The sequence below is a fragment of the Drosophila grimshawi genome, unplaced genomic scaffold, assembly GCF_018153295.1.
Source record: "Drosophila grimshawi isolate 15287-2541.00 unplaced genomic scaffold, ASM1815329v1 contig_1377, whole genome shotgun sequence".
Classification (NCBI taxonomy): Eukaryota; Metazoa; Arthropoda; class Insecta; order Diptera; family Drosophilidae; genus Drosophila; species Drosophila grimshawi.
Window position 1 is genome coordinate 14,912,541 of NW_025062900.1, and position 25,265 is coordinate 14,937,805.

At 37.0% G+C, this 25,265-nt stretch overlaps 8 protein-coding genes across 9 annotated transcripts in view; 6 read left to right on the top strand and 2 right to left on the bottom strand.

The window, feature by feature from the left end:
* Nucleotides 1-532: 532 nt before the first annotated feature.
* LOC6562379 lies at nt 533-2,461 on the bottom strand. Its single transcript, XM_001988086.2, has 3 exons — nt 2,080-2,461; nt 1,146-1,620; nt 533-1,078 (listed from the first exon to the last, which is right to left on the bottom strand). The coding sequence occupies exons 1-3, from the start codon at nt 2,442-2,444 to the stop codon at nt 665-667; spliced, it is 1,254 nt and encodes a 417-aa protein (XP_001988122.1). The 5' UTR covers nt 2,445-2,461; the 3' UTR covers nt 533-664.
* Nucleotides 2,462-3,652: 1,191 nt separating this feature from the next.
* Nucleotides 3,653-5,393, bottom strand: LOC6562378. The gene is made up of 3 exons (XM_001988085.3): nt 4,955-5,393; nt 4,727-4,895; nt 3,653-4,665 (listed from the first exon to the last, which is right to left on the bottom strand). Exons 1-3 carry the CDS (start codon nt 5,326-5,328, stop codon nt 3,934-3,936), a joined length of 1,275 nt encoding a protein of 424 aa, XP_001988121.1. The 5' UTR covers nt 5,329-5,393; the 3' UTR covers nt 3,653-3,933.
* A 3,553-nt stretch (nt 5,394-8,946) lies between these two features.
* On the top strand, nt 8,947-9,661 carry LOC6562449. Its single transcript, XM_001988084.2, has one exon. The coding sequence runs from the start codon at nt 8,947-8,949 to the stop codon at nt 9,514-9,516; it is 570 nt and encodes a 189-aa protein (XP_001988120.1). The 3' UTR covers nt 9,517-9,661.
* A 1,052-nt stretch (nt 9,662-10,713) lies between these two features.
* Nucleotides 10,714-11,283, top strand: LOC122322408. The gene has a single exon (XM_043214389.1). The coding sequence runs from the start codon at nt 10,714-10,716 to the stop codon at nt 11,281-11,283; it is 570 nt and encodes a 189-aa protein (XP_043070324.1).
* Nucleotides 11,284-12,679: 1,396 nt separating this feature from the next.
* LOC6562448 lies at nt 12,680-19,612 on the top strand. 2 transcript variants are annotated; one of them, XM_043214505.1, is made up of 2 exons: nt 12,693-12,950; nt 19,234-19,612. In XM_043214505.1, the coding sequence occupies exons 1-2, from the start codon at nt 12,714-12,716 to the stop codon at nt 19,564-19,566; spliced, it is 570 nt and encodes a 189-aa protein (XP_043070440.1). In that variant the 5' UTR covers nt 12,693-12,713; the 3' UTR covers nt 19,567-19,612. The 2 variants fall into 2 exon arrangements, with proteins under 2 accessions (XP_001988119.1, XP_043070440.1); XM_001988083.2 differs by lacking the exon at nt 19,234-19,612 and having other exon boundaries at nt 12,680-13,317.
* The window catches only part of LOC6562701 (pickpocket protein 19), a 29,002-nt gene continuing 20,486 nt past the window's right edge, over nt 16,750-25,265 (top strand). The window contains exon 1 of the mRNA XM_043214504.1: nt 16,750-16,766. The gene's annotated coding sequence lies outside the window, so the exon portion shown is untranslated. The remainder of the gene's footprint in view (nt 16,767-25,265) is intronic.
* LOC116806384 lies at nt 20,731-21,380 on the top strand. The gene has a single exon (XM_032742647.2). The coding sequence runs from the start codon at nt 20,765-20,767 to the stop codon at nt 21,332-21,334; it is 570 nt and encodes a 189-aa protein (XP_032598538.2). The 5' UTR covers nt 20,731-20,764; the 3' UTR covers nt 21,335-21,380.
* On the top strand, nt 22,742-23,311 carry LOC6561375. Its single transcript, XM_001988080.3, has one exon. The coding sequence runs from the start codon at nt 22,742-22,744 to the stop codon at nt 23,309-23,311; it is 570 nt and encodes a 189-aa protein (XP_001988116.1).

Here is a 25,265-nt window from a genome sequence, read left to right on the forward strand (position 1 = left end):
GACAGATTAATTTGCATGTAGCAATTAGCTATTATACAGAGAATTAACTTTCACAGTGTGTCTGTGAACCTTAAATTTGCCATTGTATTCGCAATCACAATCGTCTTCTGAATTGACACTTCTAGTACGTAGTTAAGTATAATATTCCTATCTGTGAGATTGTTATAACGTAGTCCCTTTTATTTTAATTGTTTTTATTGAAAGGCTATTTGTTCCCAATGTCAAATAATATTACACGTGAATCAATCACCAAACAGTGCTTGAAAGTACAATAAATAAAATGCAATATGAACAATGTTTTTGGGCTATTTACTACTCAATATTAAATCTCATAATTTTCTCACAAGAACTAGCATATTTGAGCTCATCAATAAAGTTGGATAATTATACGTTAAACAGGTCCGTAATAAAAACCATATTAATTGATATTATTATATATTTATGATTGCAGTAATTAATTTGTTAGAGCTTTTTACCTTTATCATCAGAATTACAGCCTTTGAAAATTGTTCATAAAAATGCCATGAGATTCAGTTAGATAAATACTAATTTATTGTTCTCGTTGATGAAATGATTTTCTAATATAACATATTATAAAATAATATAGAAAATGTGATAAAGTGATAAAGTTTGAATATCAATTTGTCACTGTTTCGCACTACAATTAATCGAAGATTTGTAAGTCATCTAAGCGCTTCAGCGTAAACTTGAGAGTTTCGAGAGTGCGTGTGTTGCCGTCAAACATAAGTTGCACCTTCTGTCTGGCAAATTCCTCATCGTGAAAATTTTTCAGTGAGTTATCCTCCGAATCAGTGCCAATCATGCTCATCAGCGGAAAGAAACCAAAGGCCACAAAAAATCCATATGCCTCCCGAGCGCGTATCTCTGCCATTATATCATCATACGTGGGGAGTGGCTGGCTCCAGGGAAGCTGCTTCAGGCAGCACACCAGGGCATCGGAGTAGGCATCTATGAGTTGCTGCCGTTGATTTTTGAGCACTTCCAGCTCCAGACTGGTGTTGAGAAAGTAATTGACATCGAAGCCCAGGCTGCCATAGAAGCATAGCTGAAAGTCAATCTAAGAGAAGCAGCCCCAATAAAACTCACTCAAACCTCTCAGCCCCATTCAACTCACTCTTACTTACAATCTTCACCTGCTGCACTTTGTACTGCTCATCGTACTTGAAGAATATATTGTTTACCCATAGATCGCCGTGGTTAAGCACATTAAATGCTCCACGCAGCGGATAAATCGATTTCAGTACACGCTCCGTAAAATGCTCATGATAGCGATAAAGTTTGCCTGTTATCGAACCAAATCCTTCGCAGTCATTAATCAATGCCGCCAGCTTCAGCAATTGTGTGCCAAAGAGCAGCTTGAATGGCTGTGATTTGATTGCATCCATGTGCAGCAATCCGAACGGATAACGATCTATTATCGTTTGCGGCTCATTGTTGGCCATCACCATGGTCAGAGCATGATACTCGGCCAGCTTGTGCATCACCAGCCTAGCATGGGCAGCGTCCAGGCCCAACTGTCGACACTTCAGCTGATAGCCCTCACAGCACAAATCCTCAAAGATAATGGTCTGCTCCGGCTGCATGGTTGAAAAGTAATGTCTGGCGTAGAGAATGCAAATTTGAATGAATAGTTGGCTTATGGCTTAAATATATTTCAGAATAAGATAATAGTTTTCATTTGCGAATGCAGAAGGAAGAATTTCTCATATTTCTGAGGATAGACTATGAGGCAAGCGACTTCATACTATGCTGATAATGTTTTCTATTTCATTCTATTAATATAATCCCCATTTTTGTAAGTTGATCAAAAATAGAATTAATCAAGTTCATCTCAGAAATACAGAAACTGTTAGGAAAGTCTGATTTATACCCATTTAGTTTGGAAACTTATATTCCAGTCAAGGGCGTTACTTTTACCGATTAGCTAAAAACCAAAAGATTCCTTAAAATTGGTTTTCACTTCTTTTACCTTTTCTGCAAATTATTCAATTGAAAAGTCATAAAGTCATATATAATTATGGAATTAAGCACTCCCTGAACGTGTATTTTCCTGCTTACCTGGCCCCCAATGACCAGGTTTCTTGGCCTGGACTTGCACGCCACATGAGCGCCTCCAGTTTTGGTTTGATGTGCATGTAGAATATGCTTTCCTTGTTGTAGATGTGAAGACGGGAGAGTATTGCCTGTTTCTCGGCCGGCATACATTTGACTATGAGCGAGGTCTCAATGAGATCCCGTTCCGTTGTCTGGTACTTTAAATGGGCCCTATATATATTACTGCAGTAGTTCTCGCCGCCTCGCGTCAGATCTGTCAGTTGAACATCAAGGATTTTGAGATCCTGCTGTTGCAGACCGTGCTCCAAGGCACGCCTAAAGAACTGCGCTGTTAGGTAGAGCGGTAGCGCCTCCGTTGTGGACGACATTATATTTGACTATGAATCAGTTTGAGCTCATCAATGAGCACTTTATATGGAAAATCAAAGTCACTTCCAATTGACCCCAATGGAACATCTTTAGGTGCATCTGCTTGCAGTTTTATTGGCTTAATGAAAATGCATTCTATGTCTCGACGCTGGATTAGCGGTGACTTCTTTTGAAGCACTCTCTTGCTTCAATTTGTATGTTCAAGCTTATTCAAATAAAGTATATTGAAAATGAAACATTTATATTAATATATTTGAGTATGCCTAAAATGTATATTAATATATTTGAGTATGCCTAAAATGTAATAGCTCAGTATAACTAGGAATATGCTATACAATTTCTTATTTTTAATGAAATTCATTTGCATCTACTAAAATCTCTCTTCTTGTTATCTATTGTCGATTTCTTGTATATCTTGAGGTAAGGTAATCATGGGTAAATATGCAGATAAGCCAATTAATCCGTAAACTTTTCGGGCTCGCGCTATCAGAGTAAATATATATTATGTATTCCAAGACATCCCTAAATGATTTGCAAACATATTTGTGGTTTTCTGGTAATATATGATTTTATAATAAATAATTACGGGAAGAAGATTAAGCACACATGCATATCTTTCTTTTAATCAAGTCATATGAGTGAAATAGTAACCATTTATACAGAGATTAATTACTGACCAACTTTTGTCGCGAGTGGATAACATTTTTTGAGTTTAATTAATAACATATTGTCGCGAGTACAAACTTGTAAACAGCACTGCATTCAATTGTTTTTTGATGCTTTAATCGGCTTCCCTAACCAGTCGCTAAGTCATTTGCGTTCATTAGGTTCACTCAAGAAACACATCCATGCTAGATCATTTTAATTGAACTCTGGTCTAGTAGCAATTAATGTGCTCGACAACTACTTATGTGTGTGTGTGTGTGTGAGTTTGTCATAAGGGTTGATGAACCAACTGCCCCAAATGGCGCTTCTGTTTGGTAATCCCCAAAGACACCCAAATCCTCAGCGCGTTTGAAGCCCCATTTACGATAGTCATTTGGAAACGTTTGTTGGAAAATTATATGCATTTGATTTTGCTTAAAGCTTTCATCCTGCATGCTCTCAATACTAGTGGCATTTAACTATTATTTCGAAAATCACAGCATATATTGAGCACATATTATTGAATTCACATAGTTTATGCATTAATTTGTAAACGGTGCACTTTAAAAAGTCTCAATTTATTAAGTCGTAAATATGTACAGATGTTTTAATAAATTTATAGAGCAGCATTAAGAACGTGTTTTTGTTTAATATAATATTCTGGAACCAGCAGGTAACTTCTCTCAAAGAAGCTTCCAAAAGTGGTGCCTTTTTAATCAGCCAATACAATATCTTCTCATACCTTCTAAATATACTACTATATTTAATGAGCTCTCTAACTATAGATGCACATCAGCTTATGTATATGTTGGTGCCTCTTTTAGCCCCGAGTCCAGCCTCTGTTTAGTAATCAGCAAAGACACCCAGTTTTTCGGCGCGTTTTAGGCCCCATTTGTGATAGTCATTAAGAAACTTTTGCTTGAAGACGATTTCCATTTTCTTTTTATTAAAGTCCTCATCCTGCATGCTCTCAATACTAGAGTCGTTTGACAGCTCTTTTGGAATTGTAATCATGGGTAAAAAGGCAAACAAGCCAAAAACTCCATATATCTCTCGGCTACGCAGCTCCCAGAGTAAATCCTCATAACTAGGTATTTGCTCAAAGCGTGCATATTCCAATGCATTCCTAAATGCCTTATAGTATAGTGTGATCAGTTCCTCCCGACGCTGTTGCAGTATCTCTAGTTTAACGCTGGTGTTTAGAAAGAAATTCACATCGCAAGCGGGACTGCCATAAAAGCTCAATTGAAAGTCGACAAAGATGGCGCGTGTGGGAATTTCAGGTTGATCCACATTTTCATAGGCATACATAAAGTTGTTTGTCCACATATCTCCATGATTCAGTACGATATAGCGATCATCAGATTTGGGCTTCGAAGCAGCTACACAAACTTCTCTAAAGTTGTCCGAGAAACGATGCAAGTGATCGGTAATCTTCTCGTATCCTGGCCAGCTGGACGTGACGCTGATAAGACCCTTGAGGAAACCACCAAATATATTCTCAAAGGTATCACTTTTCATCAAAGTTTCTCCGCTTAGCATGCCGCGTTGGTATTGCTTAACAATTTTTGGATCCTTGGTGGGATATGAAATGATGATTAGTAATTTTGTAACCATTTATTCAAGTACTTGTTACCTTCTTGGCCAGCACCATAGATGCAGCATGGAATTTGCCCAGCTGCTGAAGAATGAGTGACGCATGAGCCCAGTCCAAGCCTGTCTCGCGTGAGGCCACCTTAAAACCATCCACTTTAAGATCTTCGAACACAATAGTCTGCACGGGTTTCTTTATTGAATGATAATACCTACAAAATGGTGCTAATCTAATTACTCTTTCTTTTTTTATTTTACTTTGTGAACTCACTTGGCTCCGAATCGGTCGCCACGGCTGAGAATATCCAAGCGAGGCAACACATCTGTGTAGGTTTGCTTCTCCTTGATGAAAACTTGAACATCCTCTAAGAATTTTGTTTCCTCTGTGATGGGAATTGTTTTGACTATAATCGAAAGTTTCTCTTCTATCTGGGAATCAGCGCCATCTGCCCATCGGGAAAATGTCAATAGTACTCGATAAATGGCCGAGCAGTAATTATCTCCCGGATTGCTGCCCCAAGCGAAATTGATCTCGTGCAATGTCACTTTGCTTTCACGCAAACCTTCTTCCAACGTTTCAACAAAGAATGCTTCGTTTAGATATTCGGGCACTGAAATACTTTCCACATTCTTCACAATAACCATTTTTCAAAATGTACTTTTGGAGCTTTCGTATATGGCGACGTGTTAAGTTCCCGAGAGCGACTGGTTTCCTTACTTTTGCAAACATGTCTTATATATACTGATTGTGTGCTGAGGTTTTTTTTTCGCCTCTTGGAATCATCAATAATAGAGAGCGAAGCGCGTGCGAACACTGAGTATAGACAAATGTTCAAAGTCTTACTGAGGAAATTTGATTTGACAAAGTGCTTACAAAAATAATAACTACCTGTAAACAAATAAAAGCAATAATATATAATATAGTGTGTGAAATTATCGGTTTATTGTTTAGTATTTCGCTTAGTACCTTTTTATTTTAATCTACTGTGCATTCAATGACGTCATAAGCGTGTTTGGTAGTAGACTTAAGTATATAATTAATTTAAATATTTGTCATGTATATATAAACAAGAAATATACATTTTGCGACCTGCCGCAACTGCTAAATACTTTGTTCTCAGACCGCCGCCAACGAATGGGTTACAAACTATTCTAAACTTATCGTAACTGTTTCATTAGCACATATATGATAATTACTATTGTATATATAGTCATACGAGAATAATAAAATACTACACTAAAAATTAAGTGATTGTAGACTAAGATAAACAAATGTCTGGCGCGTGTTAAGCAACACACACGTCATCATTTTGGCACAATGAGCATGGAATGAGACAGCAAAATTTTATCTTATTGTGTGCTATAACTAAGCAAAGCAAAGAATACATGTATTGTGTTTAATTAATGTTATCAATTTGCTTGAAAGTAAACAAACTTGTCTATTAAACACTTTAATTTTGTAGTTTGGGTTGTAATCCATTTAAGTACATTTAACATTCGATATTGTACATAAGTCGGTGTCGGTCGGATCGGATCACATAGTTCCCATTGATCATGAGTTTTTGGATGAGTTCTTGTGGGAAATGATGTTTGCTTAACAAAATGTACGAAAGAATCTCACCAGCTCTGTGTGCTGTTAAGCTCCTCATATTTGGGCCAAAATCTGGTTTTATTTGAATTTCTGAGAAAATATCACGAGTTCTAAGCACTAAAGAAGTTCCATATCATATAGTTACAACTGGGACTTGAATTTTATGTGTTAGTGAACTTTTCTGAGCCGAAAATAGCATATCGTGCATATCTTATCATATTAAATCTTATTTCGTTTATACGTTCCACCCTAGTTACCAACCAGTTTATTGCGCATGCGAATTGAGCAAAGTGCTGAAAAAGTCTTTGACTGGAAATCAGCCTGGTGGTGTTATCTGCTCAAATTTGGTTTATGATATGAGAGCGTGTTGTTCCCTTTATTTGCGTAATTTTCGGAGTTTAGTATTTAGACAAGAAGTGCAGTAATTTAGACCATAAATGGTCAACACTTTATGCTGGAAATTGTATGTTGGGTAATTTGATATTGGGTTATGTGCAAAATGGCACAAAATCATGAGGTTGATATATACGCTAAATTTACCACTACGCTAAATTTACCACTACTCTGTTTAAATGCCTCTTAAATTTAGGGTATTGAACAGGTGTCCACAAAGCGAGTTAATCACTATCTGTGTATGCTAAACAATACATCCATGAGTGTATATTAAGTTTATATTATATGATATTCAAAACATTTTTCTCATGCAATATCTGGTGTTGTTCTTGTAGCAAATTTTTGGAAATAACTGTATTTGCCTATGTACACCGCAGCATGTCTTGTATTCCCGTTTTGTAGTCTTAATCTGTTGTTGCCTGCGAGCAACGGTAATTGTAAGTTCCTTATGATCAAGACCTTCTTCGATGCTATGTTTAAGCTATTTTCATGAAGTAAGAGTCAGTCGCTTTTGGTCGCTTGAATCGCGTAGTATAAGTCGCATGGAGCGGACATATATTCTGTATTAAATACAAAGCTCTGAATAAATATAAACCCCAAGTTATAATACAAATATTTGTAAAACTCACAACATATTCTAGTCATGTTAATACTACAAGCTGAATCGATTGACTTCTTTTCAAATTCTGAAATTTTCTACGCACATCTTTTTAGACTTTTTCACAGTATTCTAACCGCACGCTTCTGCCTAAGTTTGTGTTGGCTTCTATCGAGATGCTCTTGGTGTTGTATTAAATGCGTTTGCAGTGTTTTTTGCTAAATAAAGAAAACGCAGCAACAACAATAACACCAACAAAATAAACGAACTTCTGCCGCCTTTTCTCCCCCATTGCTGCTGCTACTGCGCCTTGCGATATGCATCACCAGTTGCTTTTTTTCCGGTGCCATTCAGTTGGGCTAAAAAATGGGGCCGTGTGGGTGGTTCATGAAAGGCCAGTTCGCCATGTTTGCGATGTTTGGCAAATTTGCTTTTGAGTTGCCAACGGGCAAATACATATGTATATATACACACACAGACACACAGTGTGCAAGTCACGTGTTTTTGCAGTTCATGATGGCTTAATTAACTCAAATTTTAGCTACATTTTTTTTGTGCACTTTATGCTTCTGAGATTTTTGTCAAGCTATGCAGAATTTTGTGTTAGTTTTCCAGCAGAATATATAAATTTTACATTACACACGTTTAACGAAATGCATTAATAAACAAAAGCGTTTAAATGCGCGACTGCACAGAAATTAGTGACGAAGCCACGGTTGTCTGGCCACGCCACGCCACGGCTAACCTCTCCCCGTCTCAAAACTTAACCCGTCACAAATCCAACCACAGGAGCCCCCCTCCCCTTGTCTGCCGTCCTTTGAGCAGCGCTGATGTATGCGATTTTAATCGTACGCTCAGACACAAACATGATGCGAGTCCCACCTCCCCCAATGGCCAGAAACCAAAATCCATGGCAACCCCCAATGGCAAGGGACAAACGATAATGGCGCGTTGCGAGTGGAGCAGGCAAGAGGGACAACACCAAAAAGTAGACAATAACCCAGCCCAAAATTTGGAGGCAGACAGTACTGAATAAATGACCATAATCAAACACTTTACGCCTGAAAGCATGCCAGGCATCCTATTCTCTTGCCGTTGATGAAGAAAACAGCAAGCAGAAAGCAGCTGGCTAAGCTTCATACAGCGGATTTTAGATTCAGTTGTCCTATCTGTGTGCATCAAAGTAGCCGTCGCCGAATTTAATTAGTACCCTCCAATAGAGTTCCCTACTTAGACACGGTGTTTCCATTGTCTGATTGAGTTTGCCATTTGAACGTTGTTTTGTAGGGTGGTTAATTAAGATGTACTTAACCTAAAAATGAGAAAGAAAACGGATGATAGGAAAATTGGTTGAAAAGAAAAAAACCAAACACGATTTATGATCAGATGAAAAACTTCCTTTTGTGTATTTTTTTATCATAGTCAAATCGCTCATTACCATCATAACAGGGAATTATCGTACTAAATTAAGTTTCAGCGAAACGTACGACATTCTAAAGACACATCTATTTTGGTTTCTTCACGAAATTTATATCTTATTTTGGCATATCTAATCACTCCATAGATTAGGATACTTATCAACCAGTGCTTCTCTGCAACACTTATTAAATTCATATATAAATGGTACCTTCGTTTCCAATCCACATAACAGTTTTCAAGCCGCTACCGAACAGCTTAAACAATGTGTTCTCCCGTGAAACTTACGGCTCTGGCGCTGATTTTTGCCCAGTTGTTAGGCGCAATACATTGTGGAGAATACGATAATATAGATAATTGGGTCATATCCTACAAATCGAAGAATTTCCCCGAAAACGCTGTTCTCGGCGGCTTTGATCCGGCAGGCTATAGAAATTACGTGGGACGCACCTTGTATAGCGCCTCTGTTGTGCCAGCACGTATTAGAGCCGAGACTGGCTATGTCACATTTAACACCGAATCAGTCGCTAATACTGCGACCTTCTACGAAGTACTGGTTTCCAATGCAACCCTCAGCTATCATTGGGTGCACAGTTTTGATGGATTCAGGGAGGATAATGCCGTCTGTGTTGGAACGAGCTCTACCGACGAACGCGTTTATATCTGCCGGGCCAAAACTGACGGTGGATTGTTAATTGGCACATTGTATCCAGATATAAGGACATGCATCATCCGTTATGAGAATTTGCCCCTGAGAAAGTTCGAAAAATACGAGGTGCTGGTTCGAAAAAATAAATCGGTAAAGTGGATACCATTCGATAATCAAATTAATTGAAAAGATTGCCTTATTAAATGCTTGAATGAGCTTCAATGAACATTAATCAACAGATTGTTTTGTTTAATTTGTCTAAAGGTATCATAAATTGTCCTAAATTGGTATAAAAATATAAATAAAGATAATACTTACGATAATTGGTTAATGAAAGAGAATGAGATATTAATTATTTAATTGTTTTTGTCCACTGGCTTACTTAAGCTTTCAGTAGTATTTTATGTAGAAACTATACTCTTTTTATCATTTTATTCATTATACAATTCAAGCATAGTAATTATATTTATGGGAAACTTGAAATTACACTCAATTTCTGTTTCCTAAACCTAATCAGTTTTAATTTCTGAAACATTTATAAAGACAACGAGTTACAAGTGAACTTTCAATGAAAATTAACACCCAAACTTGTTATACAATATCAGCATTTCGTACACCTTTGAGAAGGGTATTAAAATGTGGTATAAAAGTTTGTAACCTATTGAAGAAGGACTGTACATGCCCCATGAACTGCAGATCCTCAGAGGATGCGCTTTCTAAACAGTCTCAATGCATAATGATCGTTCTTTTTATGTGAAATTAATTTGTAGGCAATTTTACAACTGATTTAGTTAAATGTTGCATATTTTATATTTCAAATAACTTATAAAAATTAAAAATCAAACCATTCAAGTAGAATTTAATTTTATTATGAAAAACTAGAGTTAGACAAGTAAATCGGCATGTTAACCTTATTTTTGAGATGAGAGAAAAATACAACAAATGCTAAATCGATTGTCTTTTTCTACGGATGCATATGTTCTACCCTCGATAATTGCAAGCAAATTGAGATCCTATCAGATTAGAAACACCCACGTAGTATTTTTTGTCAGAATGTCATCAGGGTACTCCCTATCGCAATAAATGAGTTTCGTAGATATGGACTATATATTGATAACCATTTAGTTATTAGTTATCAGTACTGCTTATCAGCGAAACGTGACACATTCTTAACAAAAGCTTCGTGAAATATCTTTACAAAATTTTGGAAATTTAATCAATACTTCCTTCAAGGACCGAAAACCCCCTTGTACTCATAGATTTATAACACTTGCGCTTATCAGCAGGTGACTCCCAGCAGCACTTATGAAATTCGTATATAAATGCTAGACTCGTGTCCAGTCTACACATCAGTTTTGAATCGACTACCGAACAGTTTAAGCAATGTATTCTCCCGTGAAACTTACGGCTCTTGCGCTGATTTTTGCTCAGTTGTTAGGCGCAATACATTGTGGAGTATACGATAATACAGATAATTGGGTCATATCCGACAAAACGAAGAATTTCCCCGAAAACGCTGTTCTCGGCGGCTTTGATCCGGAAGGCTATAGAAGTTTCGTGGGACGCGTCTTGTATCTCACCTCTGTTGTGCCAGCACGTATTAGAGCCGAGACTGCATATGTCACATTTAACACCGAATCAGTCGCTAATACTGCGACCTTCTACGAAGTACTGGTTTCCAATGCAACCCTCAGCTATCAGTGGGTGCACAGTTTTGATGGATTCATGGAGGATAATGCCGTCTGTGTTGGAACGAGCTCTTCCGACGAACGCGTTTATATCTGCCGGGCCAAAACTGACGGTGGATTGTTCATTGGCACATTGTATCTAGCACAAAGGACATGCATCATCGGTTACGAGAATTTGCCCCTGAGAAAGTTCGAAAAATACGAGGTGCTGGTTCGAAAACATAAATCGGTAAAGTGGATTCCATTCGATAATCAAATTAATTGATAAGATTGCCATATTAAATGCTTGAATGAGCTTCAATGAACATTAATCAATATATTGTTTTGTTTAATTTGTCTAAAGGTATTATAAATTGTCCTAAATTGGTATACAAATATAAATAAAGATAATTTAAATAAACGAATAAATACATCTATTCCAAATATGAATAAGGTTGATGCCATTTATTTTTTCAAATATATTTTTGGAAAACATTTTGCCATTTGTCTTTCAGTAAATGTGATTGAGTAGTCGAGAATTTGCATGAAAGAATAGAATGTGTAGTATTATTTTAAATATATTGTTCTTAGCAATCTGCAATTGTTCGGTGTCTAGAAATATTGGTTACTTGGGTTTCATTTAGAACTTACGATAATTGGTTAATAAAAGAGAATGAGATATTAATTATTTAATTGTTTTTGTCCACTGGCTTACTTAAGCTTTCAGTAGTATTTTATGTAGAAACTATACTCTTTTTATCATTTTATTCATTATACAATTCAAGCATAGTAATTATATTTATGGGAAACTTGAAATTACACTCAATTTCTGTTTCCTAACCCTAATCACTTTTAATTTCTGAAACATTTATAAAGACAACGAGTTACAAGTGAACTTTCAATGAAAATTAACACCCAAACTTGTTATACAATATCAGCATTTCGTACACCTTTGAGAAGGGTATTAAAATGTGGTATAAAAGTTTGTAACCTATTGAAGAAGGACTGTACATGCCCCATGAACTGCAGATCCTCAGAGGATGCGCTTTCTAAACAGTCTCAATGCATAATGATCGTTCTTTTTATGTGAAATTAATTTGTAGGCAATTTTACAACTGATTTAGTTAAATGTTGCATATTTTATATTTCAAATAACTTATAAAAATTAAAAATCAAACCATTCAAGTAGAATTTAATTTTATTATGAAAAACTAGAGTTAGACAAGTAAATCGGCATGTTAACTTAATTTTTAAGATGAGAGAAAAATACAACAAATGCTAAATCGATTGTCTTTTTCTACGGATGCATATGTTCTACCCTCGATAATTGCAAACAAATTGAGATCCTATCAGGTGAGAAGCACCCATGAAGTATTTTTAGTCAGAATGTCATCAGGGTACTCCCTATCGCAATAAATGAGTTTCGTAGATATGGACTATATATTGATAACCATTTAGTTATTAGTTATCAGTACTGCTTATCAGCGAAACGTGACACATCCTAAAGAAAAGCTTTGTGAAGTATCTTTACAAAATTTTGGAAATTTAATCAATACTTCCTTCAACAACTTAAAACCCCCTTGTACTCATAGATTTACAACACTTGCGCTTATCAGCAGGTGACTCCCAGCAACACTTATTAAATTCGTATATAAAAGGGAGACTCGTGTCCAGTCTACACATCAGTTTTGAATCGACTACCGAACAGTTTAAACAATGTATTCTCCCGTGCAATTTACGGCTCTTGCGCTGATTTTTGCCCAGTTGTTAGGCGCAATACATTGTGGAGTGTACGATAATACGGATAATTGGGTCTTATCCAGTAAGTCAAAGAGTTTCCCCGAGAACGCTGTTCTCGGCGGCTTTGATCCGGAAGGCTATAGAAGTTTCGTGGGACGCGTCCTGTATGCCGGCTCTGTTGTGCCAGCACGTATTAGAGCCGAGACTGCATATGTCACATTTAACACCGACTCAGTCGCTAATACAGCGACCTCCTACGAAGTACTGGTTTCCAATGAAACCCTCAGCTATCAGTGGGTGCGCAGCTTTGATGGATTCATGGAGGATAATGCCGTCTCTGTTGGAACGAGCTCTACCAACGAACGCGTTTATATCTGCCGGGCAAGAACCTACGACGCAGTGTTCATCGGTACCCTGTATCTAGCGCAAAGGAAATGTAACATCCGTTATGAGTCTATTCCCCCGAAAATGTACGAAAAATACGAGGTGCTGGTTCGAAAGCAAAAACCGGCAGATTGTGTACATTTCGATAATCAAATAAATTGATAAAATTGCGAGTGGGATTGCATATGAACATTAATAATCAGATTTATTTAAATTTATTATTTTATATGGAATAAAGGTAAAATGAAATGGAGGTCAAATGATATCTAATAATTTGAAACGCTATTCAATCTTTTAAACAATGAAGAAAAATCATTTCAATTGAAAAATGAGATGAGTATAGAAGAAAAGACAAAAGATTTATAAAGAGATTTTTATAAGCATGAGAAAACAGCTCTTTTTTACACTGTTATCAGAGTTGTTAGATTAGCTGCAAAGGAAACCGGAAATTAAAGTAGAAATTTATAAAACAAATCGATTTGCTGTATGACCTTAAGCCTGATGAAATCGGGCATAAGTCAAATTTATTCGACATGAAGTGTATTAATTAAATGTATAGAACTTAACGCCGATTCATTTTAAGCTTCAACTAGATGTGTATATGTTGAATGGGACTCTTACTACTAAACCTATTTTCTTATTAGGGTATTACATTTTCGATGTGTCCTTCTTGTCCTTTTGGCTACTGTTGAATTAAACTTAATTTGCACGTAGCGCGTGGGTTGCAGCTCGCTCCCGCTGTCGACTGCCAAACTGGTTGCCCTTTAATCACAGTTGGCGCAAATCAAACACAAACAAATGCCCATCATCATCATCATCATCCTAGGCAAAGGGGTAGTCGGAGTGGAGCTTTGGATTGGTTTGGTGCTGGTTTTCGTTTGTCTGTTGGGCAGCTGCAAAAACTGTTGCATACCATTGAGCGGCAGCATTGGATTGTCGCATGCCTAGCATACTTTTTAGCTGCGTGGCCAAGCGCATGAATAATTGATTTCCATTGCCAGAATGCTGCGCTCTATCTCACTCACTCTTTAGCTATTTTCGCATTGTCGCTATCCCTGTCTCTGCGACGACGTGTCGCATTCATTTGTCAGTAGAGTTCCTCGCCCATCGACTCAAAAATGAGCGACAGTTTATTTGTCTGTTTGTTTGTTTGTTGGCCGTTGTTGTTGTTGTTGTTGTTGGCTCGTCGTTGTGGTTGTTTATTTGTTTGTCGCTGTCGTCACATGCAACATATATTTTTGGCTCGGCCCTTGCATAATTCGCCAGTGTCCACCGGCCTCAGACTTAGCTCACCCACCCCGAGCGCTATTGTTTTTTCAGGCTGTCGCTTATCAGTTTATTTTTGTTCATACCATTTGCGTGCTACTGTCGCTGATCCGTCGCTACCGCCTACCCCATCCTCATCCACACACACATACACATATTATTGGCATATGTTTTGGACTGGTCGCGTGTTTGGCTTTAATCCCAGCCAACGCATTACGTTGCCATGGCTTCGATGTTCTGGCTTAACTCGAGCCCACAACATTTTTGCTCACTTATGGCTAACATTTTTGGTCGCTAGCAGGCAATTCAATCGCAGCTTATTTTCTATGCCAACCATTTACATTATAAACATTTTTATATACGGATGAAAACATACAAGCATATATTTATATATATATATATAAATGTTTATAATGCAAATGGTTGGCTTTTGCAGTGTGTTATTAATTCTATTCGTGCTGTCTATTTGAGTTGTAATTGCGCTGAATATATTTGTGTACAACTGTTATTTCTTGCCCTGCTCAATATTAACATCTACTTTTCCAAGCAGCTCATTTCGCAAAACCTGATTGCTGGCCGTATTTTAAATATACACCTTTCACGTTAACTTTTTAAAGTAAATTACAGTTTTCTTCAAACTAGCGAATAATACATGCAATGTTTGAGACTAACGTCATTAGAACCACACGCAACTATGTATGATTTTTTGCTAGATATAAATTTGGATTAAAAGTAAACTACATAGTTAGTTACATATTCGCTAAACATGTTAAGCTAAAAATTATCAGTGCCAATTCAATAATGGCAATTTAGTAGTTTTTTAACCAAAAGTATGACAAGAATTAAGAATTATATTTTATAAGCATTTATTTTTACAAATTCTACTGAAAACTATAAATTTGTGTATTGAAAGTATGATATAAAATGCAATTAAATATATTTTAGTTTCTTAATTGAATTTAGCAACAACAAATATTTTATAAAAATCCCTTAAGTCATTTAGTTTTTAATGTTTTTTTTTTTTAAATGTTTCTTATAAAATACTGATTACCACAATTGCACAAAATTCATGCCCAAAACCAGTCTCTCTAAAATAAGCTGTCTCTAAGGCGAATGTCACAATATTTCGAGCTTTTATCCTCTCCACATCTAAAAAAATAAATCTCCGACTATAGGATAACCAATCCTTATGGGCTTTCAATCTCAATTCACGTGCTTCTGTCAGTGACACGCAAGTTATCGGGACTGGTTCGTTTTGTGCTTCATATCACTGTAAGGACTACCAACTCACCGTTTTGACTATTCGTGATATATGCGCGGACAGTGTGTGTCTGATATCCTGGCGAGGAGTGCATGATGCTGTCCCTGAAATGACACGCCGGGCAGCAATAAATGTCAGACAGCAATTAAGCCAAGGTATGCGCATGGTACACAAGAGCAACCCCCTGACAGAAGTAGGGGTAGTGAAAAGGTCCCAAATGACGTCACAGTTTTGAGGGGTGCTTACATTTGTTTAGCTTTCCATGCATTCCAGTTACATTTCCAGTGAGCGGTAGTCATTGCTCTCTCAAATACTTTCCATTTGTTTTGGGATATTTTTTGTTGCGCTTTGGCGGCAAATCTTGTGGAGTTGGTCCAGTCCAGTCCATTGGGGTTTGCCTTTGCTTCTGGTTAGCTCTAATACTCGAGACGTTGTCAGGTGGGTATGTCAGTGTGTGTGGGTGTGTCAGTGTGTGTGTGGTAAGGGTAATGCGAAGAGTTGTGTGTGTGTGGCGTTGACTTAATGGAAACTGAAACACCAGTTGATTGCCTGGCGGTGTTGCATTTCAGCCTGGTCTGTTGCCATTGCCTTTTGGCAGCGAGTATATTGCATGTGGTTTCTGTGGCAAACACGACCGATACATAGAAAAGAGAGAGAGAGAGGTAGAGAGTGGCGCTTGTGAGCTTTTGCAAACGGTTTCTAGTTTCTTATGGCCAAGAGTTTTGACAAGCCAATATTAATGTGTAACTCCATACGAGAGCACTAGATGCAACATTCCGTTGCTGCACTTTTTCTATACCCTAAGTGTTAAATAGCGCACAACAAAGTTGTTGAAGTGTATGTAAAAGGCCGTATCCATTAAATATATACATATAGTATCTCCTTGTCGTGCACTTTAAAATAGAGCACCTTTTTTCTGCCTCCTGTTGTTTTGAGTTGCGTGTTAGTGTGAGTGTGTGTGTGTGTGCCACAGATGGAGGCAAAACGTAATTAACATGCGATTTTCCTTCTGCACTTCAAGGTGTCATAAATCAGTGCATTGTTTGGTCTATGACTGTGAAAAAGGGGTGTGCTCCCCCTAGTTAACTGCTTCAGCTGGATAAGGGCGTTTACTGCCGGTAAGCTCTTCATTAAAAAGCTCAATTTACCCTTGATTTCCTGGAAGCATTATTTTGGTAAACAGGAATCGTTCTCTTTGCCATGTCGAAGCTGTAACACCCTGGTTATTTTTGCAAAATCAAAATGATTGTCTTTTCACTAATCCGCAGCTCTTTAAACCATTTTTAATTATTCTTATTGTAATTTCATATTTTTCACTGTTCTCTCTAGTGTGAATTACTGAAACTTAACTTATCTTTATTTACGCAACTATCTTCTATATTTCTAATTTGCGAATTCTTGTGAAATCACTATTTTGAAATGTGACATTAAATTAAATAAATAAAGTCGTAAATTAAATAAGTATCTCTAATAAAGATTGGGTAAGCTCTTCATTAAAAAGCTCAATTTACCCTTGATTTCCTGGAAGCATTATATTGGTACCCAAGATTCATTCTCTTTGCCATGTCGAAGCTGTAACACCCTGGCTATTTTTGTAAAATCAAAATCAAATAATAAGCCCAGGTCGTATGGTATTTGAAATGATTGTCTTTTCTGTAATCCGCAGCACTTTAAATCACTAATTTGAAATGTGACATTAAATTAAATAAATAAAGTCGTAAATTAAGTGAGTATCTCTGATAAGGATTGTGACAATGCCGATAAGCAAATACAAAATTGACAGCCCTTCACACATAAATAGCACACTAATTGTGTGTGAGAGAAGGGGTGAATTGAATTATGATTAAGCAGGCTTAGGCTATGGCCACAAATCTGGTTAGAGCATAATGCAGTAAAAGGGCTTTAAATTCACGCGAGGAGGCCTTTAAATTGAATTGTGAGCAACAAACACATAAATACAAACAAACACTAAGCAAACACAGATAGAAACACTTCCGTCTGCAGCTTGCCATTTCCGTTTCCGGCGTGACGCGTGCGTGTATAATGAAAGCTCTGATTTTGATGGCCTGCCTAAAAAGAAAACGCAATACAAAAAGGAACAAAAATACACAATAATAAAAATGTCGCCTAGCTGGAACTTAAACGTGATTGTTGATACGTCAACAAGCTAGATAGTCTATCCAGGCAGCTCATCCGACTGCCCGCCTCCGCATAGGCCAAGGTTTTCTCTCACTTAAATTAAGGTATGAGATCAAAGACAACGAAGCATTAGGCCATCTAATTTTTACATAAATTAAATGGTCGAGACGTCAGCCAGTAAGTTGGTACTACACAAAAAAGTCTGTCACACTTCAAGCAGTTTAAAGTTGTCTTGATTGAAATGTTTCAGAGCCCTTATGGCATATTCATGCGGCTTGCAAGCCACAAAAACTTGGAGCGAGTATGTGAGAGAGATGTCAACGGGTAAGCCGGGTGTGTTGTGGTTTGACATATGGGTTCGACTTTTGCTTGACAGTTTTTTCTAGCTTCAATGTTTTCACCTTCGCATCTATCCCAGCAGCAGGCACCTGGTTTTGTGTGGGAATTTGCAACCATTTTGATCATGCATCGCAGCACACACAGCAAACGCTTATGACACATTTTACTCATGTGGTTAGGCAAGCACCAAGAGTCTGCGGCAAGGATTACGGGACCTCTTATGCGTATAATGCATATTAATCATTTTGGTTATGCGAAAGTAATTGCAAGGCAATTTTACAACTGATTTCGTTTTCATTTTGTATAATCTTTCACATTTTATATTTCAAATAACTTATTAAAGGCACTTTTGGAATGCCACAACTAATATATCAGATAAATAAGAAACAATAAGAAACTAGAGTCATACAAGTAAATCCTAGTTTAATTTTTAAGAGAAGCGAATAAATACAACTACGATGTCTTCATCTACCGACGCAAATATTTCACCCTCCATATTTCGAAAACAAATTTAAATCCGCTAAGATGAGAAACCCCCATGTGGTATTTTTTCAAGTCAAAATACCGGCATATTTTATTACATATTGTAGATAACCAATAAGTTAGTCAGAATTTAGATTTTTTGTACAATATTCAAAGCTTGTCATATAAATATTATTAATGCTTATCAGCTAAGCGTGACGTTTTGTAATGAGAAATCTAATCAATACTTCCTTCAAGGACCGAAAACCCCCTTGTACTCATAGATTTACAACACTTGCGCTTATCAGCAGGTGACTCCCAGCAACACTTATTAAATTCGTATATAAAAGGGAGACTCGTGTCCAGTCTACACATCAGTTTTGAATCGACTACCGAACAGTTTAAGCAATGTATTCTCCCGTGAAACTTACGGCTCTTGCGCTGATTTTTGCTCAGTTGTTAGGCGCAATACATTGTGGAGTATACGATAATACAGATAATTGGGTCATATCCGACAAAACGAAGAGTTTCCCCGAGAACGCTGTTCTCGGCGGCTTTGATCCGGCAGGCTATAGAAGTTTCGTGGGACGCACCATGTATTACACCTCTGTTGTGCCAGCACGTATTAGAGCCGAGACTGCATATGTCACATTTAACACCGACTCAGTCGCTAATACTGCGACCGCCTACGGAATACTAGTTTCCAATGCAACCCTCAGCTATCAGTGGGTGCGCAGTTTTGACGGATTCTGGGAGGATAATGCCGTATGTGTTGGAACGAGCTCTTCCGACGAACGCGTTTATATCTGCCGGGCAAGAACTGACGGTGGATTGTTAATTGGCACATTGTATCTAGCAAAAAGGACATGCATCATCGGTTACGAGAATTTGCCCCTGAGAAAGTTCGAAAAATACGAGGTGCTGGTTCGAAAACATAAATCGGTAAAGTGGATACCATTCGATAATCAAATTAATTGATAAGATTGCCTTATTAAATGCTTGAATGAGCTTCAATGAACATTAATCAACAGATTGTTTTGTTTAATTTGTCTAAAGGTATCATAAATTGTCCTAAATCGGTATACAAATATAAATAAAGATAATACTTACGATAATTGGTTAAAAAAGAGAATGAGATATTAATTATTTAATTGTTTTTGTCCACTGGCTTACTTAAACTTTCAATAGTATTTTATGTAGAAACTATTCTATTTTTATCATTTTATTTATTATACAATTCAAGCATAGTACAATATTTATACACTCAATTTCTGTTTCTTAAAGGTAATCACTTTTAATTTCTGAAACATTTATAAAGACATCGAGTTACAAGTGAACTTTCAATAAAAATTAACACCCAAACTTGTTATACAATATCAGCATTTCGTACACCTTTGAGAAGGGTATTAAAATGTGGTATAAAAGTTTGTAACCTATTGAAGAAGGACTGTCCATGCCCCATGAACTGCAGATCCGCAGAGGATGCGCTTTCTAAACAGTCTCAATGCATAATGATCATTCTTTTCATGTGAAATTAATTTGTAGGCAATTCTACAACTGATTTAGTTAAATGTTGCATATTTTATATTTCAAATAACTTATAAAAATTAAAAATCAAACCATTCAAGTAGAATTTAATTTTATTATGAAAAACTAGAGTTAGACAAGTAAATCGGCATGTTAACTTAATTTTTAAGATGAGAGAAAAATACAATAAATGCCAAATCGATTGTGCCATTGATGCCGATGTCTTTTTCTACGGATGCATATGTTCTACCCTCGATAATTGCAAGCAAATTGAGATCCTATCAGATTAGAAACACCCATGTAGTATTTTTTGTTAGAATGTCATCAGGGTACTCCCTATCACAATAAATTCAGTTTCGTAGATATGGACTATATATTGATAACCATTTAGTTATTAGTTATCAGTACTGCTTATCAGCGAAACGTGACACATTCTTAACAAAAGCTTAGTGAAGTATCTTTACAAAATTTTGGAAATCTAATCAATACTTCCTTCAAGGACCGAAAGCCCCCTTGTACTCATAGATTTATAACACTTGCGCTTATCAGCAGGTGACTCCCAGCAGCACTTATGAAATTCGTATATAAATGGGAGACTCGTGTCCAGTCTACACATCAGTTTTGAATCGACTACCGAACAGTTAAAACAATGTATTCTCCCGTGCAATTTACGGCTCTTGCGCTGATTTTTGCTCAGTTGTTAGGCGCAATACATTGTGGAGTGTACGATAATACGGATAATTGGGTCATTACCGACAAATCGAAGAGTTTCCCCGAAAACGCTGTTCTCGGCGGCTTTGATCCGGAAGGCTATAGAAGTTTCGTGGGACGCGTCTTTTATGTCACCTCTGTTGTGCCAGCACGTATTAGAGCCGAGACTGCATATGTCACATTTAACACCGAATCAGTCGCTAGTTCAGCGACCGCCTACGGAATACTAGTTTCCAATGCAACCCTCAGCTATCAGTGGGTGCGCAGTTTTGATGGATTCTTGGAAGATAATGCCGTATGTGTTGGAACGAGCTCTTCCGACGAACGCGTTTATATCTGTCGGGCCAAAACTGACGGTGGATTGTTCATTGGCACATTGTATCTATCACAAAGGACATGCATCATCGGTTACGAGAATTTGCCCCTGAGAAAGTTCGAAAAATACGAGGTGCTGGTTCGAAAACACAAATCGATAGAGTCGATACCATTCGATAATCAAATTAATTGATAAGATTGCCATATTAAATGCTTGAATGAGCTTCAATGAACATTAATCAATATATTGTTTTGTTTAATTTGTCTAAAGGTATTATAAATTGTCCTAAATTGGTATACAAATATAAATAAAGATAATTTAAATAAACGAATAAATACATCTATTCCAAATATGAATAAGGTTGATGCCATTTATTTTTTCAAATATATTTTTGGAAAACATTTTGCCATTTGTCTTTCAGTAAATGTGATTGAGTAATCGAGAATTTGCATGAAAGAATAGAATGTGTAGTATTATTTTAAATATATTGTTCTTAGCAATCTGCAATTGTTCGGTGTCTAGAAATATTGGTTACTTGGGTTTCATTTAGAACTTACGATAATTGGTTAATAAAAGAGAATGAGATATTAGTTATTTGATTGTTTTTGTCCACTGGCTTACTTAAGCTTTCAGTAGTATATCATTTTATTCATTATATAATTCAAGCATAGTAATTATATTTATGGGAAACTTGAAATTACACTCAATTTCTGTTTCCTAACCCTAATCACTTTTAATTTCTGAAACATTTATAAAGACAACGAGTTACAAGTGAACTTTCAATGAAAATTAACACCCAAACTTGTTATACAATATCAGCATTTCGTACACCTTTGAGAAGGGTATTAAAATGTGGTATAAAAGTTTGTAACCTATTGAAGAAGGACTGTCCATGCCCCATGAACTGCAGATCCGCAGAGGATGCGCTTTCTAAACAGTCTCAATGCATAATGATCATTCTTTTCATGTGAAATTAATTTGTAGGCAATTTTACAACTGATTTAGTTAAATGTTGCATATTTTATATTTCAAATAACTTATAAAAATTAAAAATCAAACCATTCAAGTAGAATTTAATTTTATTATGAAAAACTAGAGTTAGACAAGTAAATCGGCATGTTAACTTAATTTTTAAGATGAGAGAAAAATACAACAAATGCTAAATCGATTGTCTTTTTCTACGGATGCATATGTTCTACCCTCGATAATTGCAAACAAATTGAGATCCTATCAGGTGAGAAGCACCCATGAAGTATTTTTAGTCAGAATGTCATCAGGGTACTCCCTATAACAATTAATTGAGATTCGTAGATATGGACTATATATTGATAATCATTTAGTTATTAGTTATCAGTACTGCTTATCATCGAAACGTGACACATTCTAAAGAAAAGCTTCGTGAAGTATCTTTACAAAATTTTTAGAAATCTAATCAATACTTCCTTCAACAACTTAAAACCCCCTTGTACTCATAGATTTATAACACTTGCGCTTATCAGCAGGTGACTCCCAGCAACACTTATTAAATTCGTATATAAAAGGGAGACTCGTGTCCAGTCTACACATCAGTTTTGAATCGACTACCGAACAGTTTAAACAATGTTTTCTCCCGTGAAACTTACGGCTCTTGCGCTGATTTTTGCCCAGTTGTTAGGCGCAATACATTGTGGAGTGTACGATAATACGGATAATTGGGTCTTATCCAATAAGTCAAAGAGTTTCCCCGAAAACGCTGTTCTCGGCGGCTTTGATCCGGAAGGCTATAGAAGTTTCGTGGGACGCGTCCTGTATGCCGGCTCTGTTGTGCCAGCACGTATTAGAGCCGAGACTGCATATGTCACATTTAACACCGACTCAGTCGCTAATACAGCGACCTCCTACGAAGTACTGGTTTCCAATGAAACCCTCAGCTATCAGTGGGTGCGCAGCTTTGATGGATTCATGGAGGATAATGCCGTCTCTGTTGGAACGAGCTCTACCAACGAACGCGTTTATATCTGCCGGGCAAGAACCTACGACGCAGTGTTCATCGGCACCCTGTATCTAGCGCAAAGGAAATGTAACATCCGTTATGAGTCTATTCCCCCGAAAATGTACGAAAAATACGAGGTGCTGGTTCGAAAACAAAAACCGGCAGATTGTGTACATTTCGATAATCAAATAAATTGAAAAGCGTCAATTAACAGTGATCAACAGATTGTTGTGCTTTGAGATATAAATACAGATAATTGTAATAGACGAATATATATTCAAAATAATAGAATGATTCTCTAAGGTTTTCGGATAAAGTCGATACTACTTGGTCTTTCATTTAAAACTGGCGATTAATGGCAAATAAAATATTAGCAGATCCTAGTTATACTCTGATACCAAAAGTATCAAGAGTATATTGATTTGTGTGCAAAGTCTGTCATGCTGGCTGTCCGTTCGTACGAGGTCAAATATTTTCGATAATCACAAATCGATAAACCTAGATATTCACCACAATTCTAAGCTACAGTCACCAAATTCGGTTGGCTGGTTGTCGGCGATGTTCTCCAAAGATTGGTTTCTTAAGAAATCGGAAATTTAATTTTTGGACCAGGCTTAATAACCTCTAATATATATTCCGCAATTTTAGAGTTTAGGGTACCCAAACTTGGATGGTTGATTTCTAGGAAACTCCTACTAAATATCTTTCGGCCATGCTCAATCACACCCTCAAAAAAATTTAAAATTGTTAAAACTAAACTTCGATGGTAGATTACTAGGCATCTTCTACAAAGATTCATATTTCTGTTGTGTAGCACTTGTGATGGTATTACTTATTGGGTTATGCCCGACTTCAACGTTCTCACTTCTTATTCTAGTGTTTTGTCTACTTGGATTGCTTACAGTTTCAACAGTATTTTGTGACAAAAATATACTAATGCTTAATAATTTATTTATTATACAAATTATATGCATAGGAAACTTGAAATGGCGCTCAATTTCTGTTACCTAAACTTAAGCCATTTTAATTTGTGAAACATTTTTGAAGACAGGGAATTGCAAGTAGACTTTCAATAAAAGTGAACACCCAACTTGTTAAACAATAGTAGCGAAAACTGTTTCCGTTCGTATACCCTTGCAGAGGGTATTAAAATGTGGTGTAAAAGTTTGTAACCAACTGAAGAAGACCACTTAAGGTATCAGGGATTCTAGCTCAGTCTATGCAACCATAGATATATTTTGTCAGTCTCTCTTTGTACCTGTTTGAAAGAAATTAAGATGTCGGCAGATTGTATCTGTGCGACAAGGGTATGTAATCTTCGGTGTCATGTTTTTCATGTTTTTTTCTTGAGTTTGGTTTTTTTCTTTGCACACATTCTTATTGCAGAAAGCCAACACAACTAATTAAAAGCACTTTGTAGACTTGCCAGCAGACACATTTATTAGTGAGACGCAGCTGCAAAGTATTTTATAAAGCGGAGCGTGCTGCGAAACTTGAGCCTTTTGGTAAATACCGACCGCTAAAGATGTGGGCGTGTCTGTGGGCGTGTAGAAACAAAAAACCGCAGCGGCAAACTTCATTAAAAATGCACACGAAGCTGCTAAAAAGCCTCTCAACTTCATTTGGATAAAGTTACAACAATCTCACATACACAAAGTTTTAGTCTGTGTGTATGTGTGTGAGGTTTCCGGCTTTAATTTATGAAGTCATTAGATGCACTTTTCAAGCACCTGAGCAGACGCTTGCCAAGCAGGCAATTTGGCATCCGTTCAAAATTGCTGCGATTGTCCCAAATGCCACGCATTTAAGCTACGACTGCGATCCTTGGAAATCGAGGCCAGCCTGCTTGACAGCTGCCAGACGATTACACCCCGACTGAGGTCAGTCCATGACGCCAATGCAAACGTTTTCTAATTTTCCACGCCATTAAATCAGGGATTTCCAGCCAGACGCATGCAACGATTCCAACTGCTACTGGCATCGTGACATGCAATGTGACAACGTCCAAAGGGCGTCCAAGTTGAGTAGCTGGGCCTGCAACTGCAGACTTCAGCTACTCTCAGAACTGATCAGTAGCGAATCAAGAAACAGAAATAATGTTTTTTTTTTTTTTTTTTTAAATGAGGAGCTTATGGCTAAATAGCTTGTAGC